This window comes from Rhinoraja longicauda, chromosome 17 (assembly GCF_053455715.1).
Source record: "Rhinoraja longicauda isolate Sanriku21f chromosome 17, sRhiLon1.1, whole genome shotgun sequence".
Lineage (NCBI taxonomy): Eukaryota > Metazoa > Chordata > Chondrichthyes > Rajiformes > Arhynchobatidae > Rhinoraja > Rhinoraja longicauda.
This window is the reverse complement of record NC_135969.1, coordinates 16,718,742-16,731,656: the sequence shown is the minus strand read 5'-3', so window position 1 is coordinate 16,731,656 and position 12,915 is coordinate 16,718,742. Positions and strand designations below refer to the sequence as shown.

At 50.7% G+C, this 12,915-nt stretch overlaps 1 protein-coding gene across 1 annotated transcript in view; it reads right to left on the bottom strand.

Moving 5' to 3' along the window:
• Positions 1-1,169: 1,169 nt before the first annotated feature.
• LOC144602003 (uncharacterized) overlaps positions 1,170-12,915 on the bottom strand; it is a 63,845-nt gene continuing 52,099 nt past the window's right edge. Inside the window, exon 5 of the mRNA XM_078414687.1 lies at positions 1,170-2,020. Within this exon, the coding sequence (XP_078270813.1) occupies positions 1,964-2,020 (57 nt within the window). The 3' untranslated portion in view covers positions 1,170-1,963. The remainder of the gene's footprint in view (positions 2,021-12,915) is intronic.

Below are 12,915 nucleotides of genomic sequence, written 5' to 3'. Positions count from 1 at the left end.
CTCTCTGAAGAGAAAAAAAAAAGCAAAGTTCTTAATAAGTTACAGCCCAATATCCCTTAGCTGCTTTGTCAGGTGTCATTCCCATGTGAAACATTGGTAACTTAGTCATTTACCCATCTTAGATGAACCTTTCAAAGGTTTAGTTTAGTTCAGTTTAGATATACACCGTGGAAACAGACCCTTCGGACCATCGAGTTCGCGCCGACCAACGATCCCCGTACACTAACACTATCCTGCACACACTAGGGACAATTTACAATTTTTACCAAGCCAAATAGCCTGCAAAACTGCACGTCTTTGGAGCATGGGGAGAAACCAGAGATCCTGGATAAAACCCATGCAGGTCACGGGGAGAACGTACAAACTCCGTACAGACATCACCCCCAGTCAGGATCGAACCCGGGTCTCTGGCGCTGGTCATCTCTCTGAGTTAGAATCCTAATTAGCCACTGTTTCTTTTTAGTTTAGTTTAGTTTAGCTTAGAGATACAGCGTGGAGACAGGCATTTCGGCCTACCAAGTCCATGCCGATCATCGATCATCCGTTCACACTAGTTCCATGTTATCCCATTTTCTCATCTCCTCCCCACACAATTGGGGACAATTTACAGAGGCCGATTAACCTACAAACCTGCACGTCATTTGGGGTGTGGGAGGAGCACCCAGAAGAAACCCACACGACACAGGAAGAACGTACACAACTCCACACTGTGGAGAATAAAACCTGAACTTCCACCACCATCACCGTGACAGAAGGGACTTGGTTTAATTTGGGTGAAAGATCTGCATTGCTGGCAAGATTGGGTTATGACGTAAATTCAAAACTATGGCCTTTTTTCACCTGCATCCAAACCTACCCTTGTCAAATGTGGCTGGGACATTTGCCAGTTTCCCTTCTACCAGCTTTAAGCCCCCCCCCCCCCCCCTATTGTGTTAGAACATGGAGAACTGGAGTCTGAACAGGATATTTGCAAATCCTTCCAATTGTCTGCTCTGTGTGGCGAACGTTTGTTTATTTAGTTGAGAGATGCAGCATGGAAGCAGGCCCTTCGGCCCACACTGTCCACACCGATCATCGATCACCCGTTCACACTAGTTCTATGTTATTCTCACTGTCCCATCCACTCCCTACAGGCTCGGGATCCATTTTTACACAGGGCCACTTAACCTACAAACCCGCACGTCTTTGTAGGACGTAGGAGGAAACCAGAGCACCCGGAGGACACCCACGCGATCACAGGGAGAACGTGCAAACTCCACACACACACACACACATGCACAGACAGCACCCGAGGTCAGGATCGATCCCGGGTCTCCGGCGCTGTGAGGCAGCAGGTCTAGTACTGCGCCACTGTGCTGCCCCTAGTTAATGAATAGGTTGGCCAAACTTGGACTGTTTTCTCTGGAACGTCAGAGGTTGAGAGGCAACCTGATAGAAGTACAGGCATCTTGCGTTTGACATTCCTGAAAAGCAGTGTGTAATTTAAACCTGAGGACACTGGGCATTAGTTGTTGCTGCTCACCACTGTGCGACCCTTAAACTAAACCAGGAGGAAAAAGCCACCAAAGAGATCGATATCGCAATGACACCTGTCAACACAGCTAAATTAGGTTGTTCAGTAACTATGTTAAATATATTTCTTAAAGAAGAGAGAGAGAGAGAGAGAGAGAGAGAGAAAAAAAACCCTGTGCCCACGTGACTGAATTTGTAAACTGTTGCTTATTAATATTCTTAAGAATAGAAACCCATTAAGACCTTTCCCTTGTGACCGAAATGACACGTCAGAAAGGCTTCAGACCAGTTTCTGAAGTCGGCTGTCCAAATTGGCAGTGGCACAGTTGCGGCAGAAGGAGATTTATAATTAAAAGGAGATTTTAAAAAAAGATTTCTTTTCGTTGCAATCTTCATGGCTTGCTAGGCAACGGTTGCCCAGCCAATGAGGTAGAATATTACTGTGAGGTGGTCAGTTGCCTCCTGAGGTCGATGGTTCCTCTGCTCCCTCTTCTCCAGCCTCTTCCCTCTGCATCGGAAACACAAAGAGAAAACGGTGTTACTGCCACTGCCTTTCTCTAACCCACCCCAGGGGAGTCGAGAACCAGAGGACATGCAGTAGGTTGTAGGTGAGGAGGAGGGACAGATTTAATAGGAACTTGAGGGGGTAACCTTTTCACACAAAGGGTCGTGGGTGTATAAAACAAGCTGCTGGAGGAGGTAGTTGAGGCAGGGACTATCGCAAACATTTAGCCAGGTACATGGATAGGACAGGTTTAGAGGGATATGGGCCAAATGCAGGCAGGTGGGACTAGTGTAGATGGGGGAAGTTGTCCGGTGTGGGCAAGTTGGGCTGAAGGGCCTATTTCTAAGCTGTAAGACTCTATGACTCTATGACTCAGGTTCACCACGTGAATTAGCTATGGGTATTAACTATAGAGATATAGTGCTGATTCGAGTCCTTCGACCCACCGTGTCTGCGCCGACCAGCAATCACACGTTCAACTAGTTCTATCCTGCACACGAGGGGCCATTTACAGAAGCCAATTAACCTAATAGCCTACATGCCTTTGTAGTGTGGGAGGAAACCGGAACACTTAGACAAAATCTACACGGTCACAGGGAGAACGTACAAACTCAGTGCAGATAGACAATAGACAATAGGTGCAGGAGTAGGCCATTCGGCCCTTTGAGCCAGCACCACCATTCAATGTGATCATGGCTGATCATTTTCAATCAGTACCCCGTTCCTGCCTTCTCCCCATACCCCCTGACTCCGATATCCTTAAGAGCTCTATCTAGCTCTCTCTTGAATGCATTCAGAGAATTGGCCTCCACTGCCATCTGAGGCAGAGAATTCCACCGATTTACAACTCTCTGACTGAAAAAGTTTTTCCTCATCTCTGTTCAAAATGGCCTACCCCTTATTCTTAAACTGTGGTCCCTGGTTCTGGACTCCCCCAACATTGGGAACATGTTTCCTGCCTCTAACGTGTCCAACCCCTTAATAATCTTATAGGTTTCGATAAGATCCCCTCTCATCCTTCTAAATTCCAGTATATACAAGCCTAGTCGCTCCAGTCTTTCAACATATGACAGTCCTGCCATTCCGGGAATTAACCTAGTAAACCTACGCTGCACACCCTCAATAGCAAGAATATCCTTCCTCAAATTTGGAGACCAAAACTGCACACAGTACTCCATAGCACCCGTAGTCAGGATGGAAGCCGGGCCTCTAGCGCTGTAAGGCGGCAACTCTACTGCTGCACCACCCTGCTGCCCCTAATTAACAAAGAGGCGAGGTTGGACAATTTGGATTGTTTTCTCAGTAACGTCAGAGTTTGAGGGGCATCCTGAGAGAAGCACAGGCTCCTCGCATTTTACATTCTTGAAAAGCTACGTGGAAACTAAACCTGGGTTCCCTGGGCATTATTAATTGCTGCTTGTGAACGCTTTCTGTGCGTTAATGGACTGCCTTGTTTCCTACAGAACAACAGGAACCTGGAGTAGGGGGTATTAGCTACTGGGAGAGGTCGGACACACGGAGGCTACATGGAGGCCCGATATAAAATATAAAAGTATATAAATGTATGAGAGGCATTGATGGATGGAAAAATCACATACTAGAGGGCATAGCTTTTAGCTTAGTTTAGATGTACAACATGGCCCACTGAGACCAAGCTGACCATTGATCACCCGTACACTGGTTCTATGTTATGCCACTTTCACATCATACACACTAGTATGGCGAGTCCGAAAACTTGTTGGTTGTAGAAGAAGTTTATTGCAGCCGCAATATTCGAATACAAAGTTAAACAACAAGGTAAAGGACAACCATCAGAAACTTACTGTCTTCTTCGAAGACTTCGCCGAACTGAACATTTCGGGCGCCAAAAGCGCACATGACAACGCTGGCCAATCAGCGATGTCGCTCTCTGGACCAATCCCTACGGTCGCGCTCACACGTGACCTTGCTGGCCAATCTGAGGGTTCGACGACCCAGACCATTCTCTATGGTCGCTACATGACCCCCCCCCAGAACCCGAGGTACGGAACCTAGCAGGGAGCCGGATTTCGCGACCATAACGAGTAAGGAGAGGGGCAGCCTGAACCACAGGAGCAGGGGATTCCGGACTTGGAGGAACTGCCGGAACGGGGGGTCCTGGAGGAACTGCCGGAACGGGGGGTCCTGGACTGAGCGGAACTGACGGAATTCGGCCTCTCCTAGGGGTTTGGCCAACCATGACTGGTTGATCCGGATCCAAGTGTGCAGGTTTGAGCCGGGACACCGAGACGAGCTCACTCCTGCCGCACATGTCTAAGGTGAAGGTAGCCGTTCCCTTACGCAAAACCCGGAACGGCCCTTGATAGACCCTCTGCAACGGGGCACGATGGGAATCTTTTTGCAGAAACACAAACTCACAGTCCTTCAGGGAAGGCGGTTCATGTACCATGGGGCACCCATGACGTGAAGTCGGAACTGGAGCCAGGGAACCCACCCGTGCCCGGAGAGATGCTAAGACTGATGGGACTGGAGGCAGCTGGTCTGAGGGTTCCGGAAACAAATCTCCGGGTACTCGAAGTGTCGAGCCATATACTAGCTCCGCGGACGACGCACCGAGATCTTGCTTAGGAGCAGTCCGGATGCCCAGAAGAACCCAGGGGAGTTGGTCTACCCAGTCCGGGCCTTCAAGCCTTGCACTGAGGGATGCCTTAAGTTGGCGGTGGAACCTTTCTACAAGTCCATTTGCCTGGGGGTGGTATGCAGTAGTGGGTTGTAACTTGGAACCGTACAGTTCTGCGAGCGCGGCCCAGAGGGACGAAGTGAACTGCGGCCCCCTGTCAGTGGTAATAACTGCCGGGACCCCGAAACGAGCTACCCAATGGAGGGCCAAAGTCCTGGCACAAGAGGCTGCCGAGATATCAGACAATGGGAAAGCCTCTGGCCACCGGGTGAACCGATCCACCACCGTGAGGAGGTGGGTGTAGCCCCGGGAGGAAGGCAAAGGCCCGACCAAATCCACGTGGATGTGGAAAAAACGAACTGCTGGGACCTCGAACCCCTGTACGGGAGGCTGGACATGGGGCTGGACTTTAGCGGTCTGACAGGGAACGCAGGAACGCGCCCAACCCGCTACCTGTTTCCGTAGGCCATGCCAGACAAACCGAGCTGCCACTAAAGCAGAGGTGGAGCGGATGGACGGGTGCGCCAGCCCATGAATGGCATCAAAAACCCGGCGCTGAAGGGAGGGCGGTACTACCGGCCTGGGACGGGGAAGGGAAACATCACACCAGACTTTGGTGCCTTCCGACCCGCAGGCTACCTGAGCCAACTTCAATCCCGAAGTGGTGGACTGGTATGCCGAGGCGGTATCCGCTAGAAGCTGTGCCTCCGCAAGCTCCTGGGGATCCACCTCGCAGTCCACCGCCGAAATAGGGGAAAAAGCAGGTCTAGACAGGGCGTCAGCAACGGCATTAAGCTTACCCGCGACATGACGGACATCGGTGGTAAATTCGGAGATAGCAGTCAGGTGCCGCTGCTGGCGGGCCGACCATGGGTCAGACAATTTGAAAAATGCAAATGTTAATGGTTTGTGGTCCGTAAAGGCTATAAATGGGCGGCCCTCAAGGAAATACCTGAAATGACGAACAGCTAAACAGAGGGCCAGAAGCTCTCGGTCAAATGCGCTATACTTCAGCTCGGCCGAATTTAGTTGCCGGCTGAAAAACGCCAAGGGCTGCCAACGGCCACCGACCTGCTGCTCCAAGACCCCGCCCACCGCCACGTCAGAGGCGTCAACCGTCAGGGCCGTGGGGGCGGAGGGGCTCGGGTGGACCAACATGGTGGCGTCTGCTAATGCTGTCTTAGCTGCTGTAAAAGCCGACTCTGCGGCCGGGGACCATATCAACTCTACCGGTTTTCCCGCAAGGCACTGGAAGAGCGGGCGCATGACTCGCGCAGCTGCCGGAACGAACCTATGGTAGAAGTTAACCATACCTACGAACTCCTGTAGTCCTTTTACTGTGGTGGGCCTGGGAAATGCCCGGATAGCCTCCACCTTCTCGGGCAAAGGGGAGGCGCCGGCAGGGGTAATTCTGTGCCCTAAAAAATCAAGAGAAGGGAGGCCGAATTGACACTTGGAGGGTTGGATAATGAGCCCGTGGTCTTGGAGCCGCTGGAACACAGTCCGCAAGTGGACCTGGTGTTCCTGCACTGAGGGGCTGGCGACCAGGATGTCGTCTAAATAAATAAACAAAAAGGGTAAACCCCGACCCACACGGTCCATCAGTCGTTGGAAAGCCTGTGCCGCGTTCTTTAAACCGAAAGGCATACGCAACCATTCAAACAACCCGAACGGAGTAATCGTGGCAGTTTTCTGTATGTCCTCCGGCCGCACCGGAATCTGGTGGTATCCTCGCACCAAATCGATTTTGGAGAACACCACCGCTCCTTCCAGCCCAGACGAAAAGTCCTGTAGGTGCGGTATGGGGTAGCGATCAGCCGTGGTGACAGCATTGAGACGCCGATAATCGCCACATGGTCTCCACCCCCCAGATGCCTTGGAGACCATATGCAACGGCGAGGCCCACGGGCTGTCGGACTGACGAACAATGCCCATTTCCTCCATCTTCCTAAATTCCGCCCGTGCCACCACCAGTTTGTCTGGCGGTAGTCTCCTGGCCCGAGCGAAAACGGGAGGGCCCTCGGTGCAGATGTGATGGACCACGCCGTGCTTGGCCGAAGGCGTGTCAAAACGTTGGATGAGCAGCTCTGGAAACTCCGCCAGGATCTCAGCATACGAGTCAGGGGCCGCGACGACGGCCTGGACAGTAGGGCTGGGCGGGGAGGCGATTGTCGGAGCGACGGGCTCCACGCTGGCGGAGGGTCGGAGGTCGTTACCGCGGACATCAGGGACCAGTGAAAAAGCCCAGAGAAAATCTGCGCCTAGGATCGCTTGTCTGACGTCTGCTATGATGAATGGCCATTCGTACGTGCGGAGGCCTAACACAAGGGACATCTTCCGTATACCGAAAGTGCGAATGGGGCTGCCATTAACCGCGATGAGGGTGGGACCTGTCTTACACGTTCTGGTTTCGAGGTCGGTTGGCGGCACTATACTGACGATGGCTCCCGTGTCTACCAAAAATTCTGTGTCCGTGAATCGATCGTGGACGTAGAGGCGTCGGTTCTGGCCAATCGCAACTGCCCCTCTGTACGATCGGCCGAGGCATTTCCCGCGAAGGTACAAGGTGAGCGGCAGTTGCGGGATTCTCTACCCCATCGTAGGTGATAATAGGACCAGCCGCGCTTGTGCGGATCTTTTTGGCGGGCTTTCGGAGAACTGGCGGGAGACGCGGCGCCATCTTGATGTCGCTGTGGCGTGGTCACTGATGTCGAGACCTTGTTGATCGAACCGCTTGCCTTGTTTTTAGCCGCTATGAGCGCGTCCGCTTTCGCTGCATATGCTTCGGGGTCCTTAAAAGAACAATCCGTGAGCAGCAGTCGGACATCCTCAGGAAGCTTCTCTCGGAATGCCTGTTCGAACATGAGGCAATCCGTATGCTCACCGGCTAGCATCATCATCTCGGCCATGAGAACGGACGGCCGACGATCTCCGAGGTCCGGTAGGTGCAGAAGTCTTTCAGTGCAATCATGCCTATTAAACCCGAAGGTTCGCAGTAACAATTTCTTCATTGCCTCGTACTTGCTTTCCGCAGGCGGATTAACGATGAACCGCATCACGCGTGTGGTCGTCTCCGGTGATAGAGCGCTGACGAGATAGTAATACTTCGTCGAGTCGGCCGATATGTTCTTTATATGAAATTGGGCTTCGGTGTGGACAAACCAAGATTGCGGCGAATGTGTCCAAAACAACGGAAGGTGAACGCTTACCGCGCTTAACTCCGGTGTGCCAGGCGCGGCATTCAACAACGAGGCGTCGTGTTCCTGCATAGTCGGTGATCGTCCAGATCACATCGGGGTCACCAATATGGCGAGTCCGAAAACTTGTTGGTTGTAGAAGAAGTTTATTGCAGCCGCAATATTCGAATACAAAGTTAAACAACAAGGTAAAGGACAACCATCAAAAACTTACTGTCTTCTTCGAAGACTTCGCCGAACTGAACATTTCGGGCGCCAAAAGCGCACATGACAACGCTGGCCAATCAGCGATGTCGCTCTCCGGACCAATCCCTACGGTCGCGCTCACACGTGACCTTGCTGGCCAATCTGAGGGTTCGACGACCCGGACCATTCTCTATGGTCGCTACACTAGGGGCAATTTATAGAAGCCTATTAACCTACAAACCTGCATGTCTTTGGAATGTGGGAGGAAACCGGAGCACCTGGAGAAATCCCACGCGCTCACAGGGAGAACGTACAAACTCCGTACAGACAGCACCCGTAGTCAGGATCGAACAGGGGTCTCTGGTGCTGTGTGGCATCAGTTCTACCGCTGCGCCACTATGCCATCTCAGCTAGTTTAGTTTAGGTACGTTTATTGTCACATGTACCGAGGTACAGTGAAAAGCTTTTGTGTTGTGTGCTATCCAGTGAAGGGAAATACTATACATGATTACAGTCGAAATGTCCACCGTGAACAGATACAGGATAAAGGGAATAATGTTTGGTGCAAGATAAAGTCTAGTAAAGTCCGATTAAAGATAGTTCTCAGCTGAAAGGTGACAGGGGCAATGTTTAAAGGAGATGTGTGGGGCAGGTTTATTTCCACCGAGGGTGGTGAGTGCCTGGGACTAGGGTGGTGGTGGAGACAGGTACAATAGTGGCACTCAAGAGATTTTTGGACAGGTACATGGATATGCAGGGAATGGAGGGATATGGATTATGTGCAGGCAGATAAGGGTTGGTCCAGGCATTATGTTCAGGACAGACATTGTGGGTTCTTGTGCTGTACTGTTCTATGTTCCATGTTTTATAAACCACTGCATTGCCTGCATTGTTTTGGGGACTATCCTGAAGGACACTATAGAAATGCAGGTCTTCCATTCTGCTGTCTCTGTGAGAGGCGAGATGGCAGGAATCTTCAAGATCCAATAGTCTGTTCTTTTATCTTTACAGAGGAGGCTGAGGCACCCTTTTCAAATGCTGGTATCTTTCCACTTACAATCCCCTCTTGGGAATAGATACAGCTTATCAGAGAGTCCAGCTGTATCACGGTTGTGATAAAACGCGGTCAAACAGCGGATAACAGATGGTTGCATGGGGGAGTTTAAAGTTCTCCTACACACTCCTTATCAAAGTGTTAGGATCTGAGTATAGTGCTTTGTCAAAGAGCTTTTGCTACAGAAACTCTACCTTCAAATATTAATATGTAGAAAGGAACTGCAGATGCTGGTATATTGCGAAGATAGACACAAAGTGCTGGTGTAACTCAACGGGTCAGGCAGCATCTTAGATACAAAGTGCTGGCGTAAGTCAGCAGGTCAGGCAGGATCTTAAATACAATGTGCTGGAGTAACACAGCGGGTCAGGGAGCATCTTAAATACAATGTGCTGGAGTAACACAGCGGGTCAGGCGGCATCTTTTTAAATACAATGTTCTGGAGTAACTCGGCAAGTCAGGCAGCATCTTAAATACAATGTGCTGGAGTAACACAGCAGGTCAGGCAGCTTCTTAGATACAAAGTGCTGGAGTAACACAGCGGTCAGGCAGCATGTTGATTGCCTGTCAGCGTCTATCGTCAAATACTAACAAACCCACTCAGGCACCGCAATGCTGCCCTGTCAGTGGGCAGTATGTAGCTCCACACTCTCAGGCCATTATAAATGATCCGGCAGCTCTGTTTTGAAGAGGGAGACAGCACAGTGGCATAGCTAGTGGAGCCACTGCTGCAGATGTCATCTACTGACGCATCATAGAAAGTATTCTATCGGAATGCTTCATGGCATGGATTGGGAACAGCTCCATCCAAGACAATAGACAATAGACAATAGGTGCAGGAGTAGGCCATTCAGACCTTCGAGCCAGCACCGCCATTCAATGCGATCATGGCTGATCACTCTCAATCAGTACCCCGTTCCTGTCTTCTCCCCATACCCCCTCACTCCGCTATCCTTAAGAGCTCTATCCAGCTCTCTCTTGAAAGCATCCAACGAACTGGCCTCCACTGCCTTCTGAGGCAGAGAATTCCACACCTTCACCACTCTCTGACTGAAAAAGTTCTTCCACATCTCCGTTCTAAATGGCCTACCCCTTATTCTTAAACTGTGGCCCCTTGTTCTGGACTCCCCAAACATTGGGAACATGTTTCCTGCCTCTAATGTGTCCAATCCCCTAATTATCTTATATGTTTCAATAAGATCCCCCCTCATCCTTCTAAATTCCAGTGTATACAAGCCTAATTGCTCCAGCCTTTCAACATACCACAAGAAGTTACAGAGTTATGGATGCAGCACAGACCATCACACAAACCAACCTCCCTTCCATTGACTCCATTTACACCTCGGCAAGGCCAGCAGCATAATCAAGGACGAATCTCACCCTGGTCACTCCCTTCTCCCCTCTCCCATCAGGCAAGAGGTACAGAAGTGTGAAAACGCACACCTCCAGATTCAGGGACAGTTTCTTCCCAGCTGTTATCAGGCAACTGAACCACCCTACCAACAACAGGAAAGCAGTCTCTGACCCTCCCATCTACCTCAATGGAGACCTTCGAACCATCTGTAATTGGAAAACGAAGACAGACACAAAAACCTGGAGTAACTCAGGCAGCATTTCTGGAGAAAAGGAATAGGTGAAGTTTCGGGTCGAGACCATTCTAGGACTTTATCTTGCACTAAATATTATAGTCTTTATCCTGTATCTGTACACTATGGACAGCTCGATTGCAATCATGTCTTTTCGCTGATTGGATAGCATGCAATATAAACTTTTCACTGTACCTCTGTACACGTGACAATAATAAACTACACTAAACTGCCTCACAGCGCCAGAGACCCGGGTTCGATCCTGACTACAGGTTCTGTCTGTATGGAGTTTGTACATTCGCCCTGTGACTGCGTGCATTTCCTCCAGGTACTCCGGTTTCCTCCCACATCCCAAAGACGTGTGACTTGGCAGGTTAAGCCGCCATTGTAGTTGACCCCAGGTGAGTGATAGAACCTGGGACGAGACGACCAGAATAAAACTGGAGAGTAAAGACGGGATTACATGATTGATTGAAAGATCCGGCATGGAAACAGGCCCTTTAGCCCGCTGAGAGAGGGGGAGAGAGCTGGGAGAGAGGAGGGGACAGGACAAAGCCTGGCGAGTGATAGGTGGTTACAGGTGAGGGGGGTTGATAGGCAGATGGTTGGACAAAGGCCAGGGCTGACAAGACAAGAAGTGTGAGACCCAGTGAAGGGGTTGCAGTGTGACTGAGCACAACCACAGGCTGTGTGCCTGGCAGGAGCCCCGGGCTCGCTGTGCTTTGACTCTTGTGACGAAGCAGAGCAAGTGTGGTGGCAGGGCGGCATTGCTTGAGGGATAGTTCCCACGGTTCTTGCCAACTCAGTACGAGAGACTCCCAGGCAGTGACTGGTGCCAGCTGCATACTAATGGCACTGCAGAAAGAGGATCTGTGTGGCTCTAATCCCATCCGTACAAATGTAGAGACATTAAGACCAATGAAACGCTGCAGTGGGAACACAATGCTGCCTTGTTTGCTGGCGAGAGGGCAGAATTAATCAGAGCACAAGTTCCAGCCGCAGCCTTCCGCACGGGAACACCAAGGCCTGCGTTTCGCTTATGATCTCAGTGGGTCCCGATCTGCCTTGTGGCCAATGACGCCCGGTCACGGTTGCAATGTGGGAACCGCGCGTCTGATCTGTACACAGCAAGCTCCCACAGGCAGCAATGTGATTGAACATGGAAGAGGTACAGCGTGGAAACAGGCCCTTCCCCCCCCCCCCCCCCCATAGAGTCAGGCAGCGTGGAAACAGGCCCACTGGCCCAACTTGCCCACACCGACCAAGAAACCCCATCTACACTAGTCCCACCCGCCCACATTTGGCCCATAGCCCTCTAAACCTATCCCATGCAGCATGTACCTGTCCAAATGTCGTTTAAATGTTTTTATAGTACCTGCCGCAACTACCTCCTCTGGCAGATCGTTCCACATTTAATTTAGTTTACTTTAGTTTACTGTCACGTGCACCAAGGTACAAAAGCTTTTGTTGCGTGCTAACCAGTCAGTGGAAAGACAGCCCACGATTATTATCAAGCCACATTAGTCCACATTACTCACTACGCTCGGTGTGAAAATGTTGCCCCTCAGGTTCCTATTAATTTTTTCCCCTCTCACCTTAAACCTATGTCCTCGGGTTCTTGATTCCTCTACTCTAGGGTAAAAGACTATATGTTTTCACCCTCTCTATTCCTCTCATCATTTTATTCATCTCTACAGGATCACCCCTCATCCTCCTGCGCTCCAAGGAATAAAGTCCTAGCCTGCTCAACCTCTCCCTATAGCTCAGCCTCTCGAGTCCTGGTGACATCCTCGTAAATCTTCCTCGCACCCGTTCCAGCTTGACAAGTTGACAAGAGAGAGAGAGAGAGAGAGAGAGAGAGAGAGAGAGAGAGAGAGAGAGAGAGAGAGAGTGGGGAGAATATCAGGCAGGGATAGAGAGAGAGGAGAGTGAGTCCAAAATCAGCAAACATCAGGAATTGATAGGCAGATGCACATCTGCACAGATGTCATTGGTGTTGTGAACAGCCTCGTATCCCAATCCCATATCGTCAGCTTCAGCCAAAAACCAGCTCAAAGTCTCCAGCCCTCAAACTCAGAAGATTTACCACTCGCTGGACAAAGAGATCGAGATCGCTCTCTCTTTGAAATGATAAATGCAAAGTGCTGGAGTAACTCAACGGGTCAGGCAGCATCTCTGGAGAAAAAGAATGGGTGACGTTTCGTGTCGGGACCCTT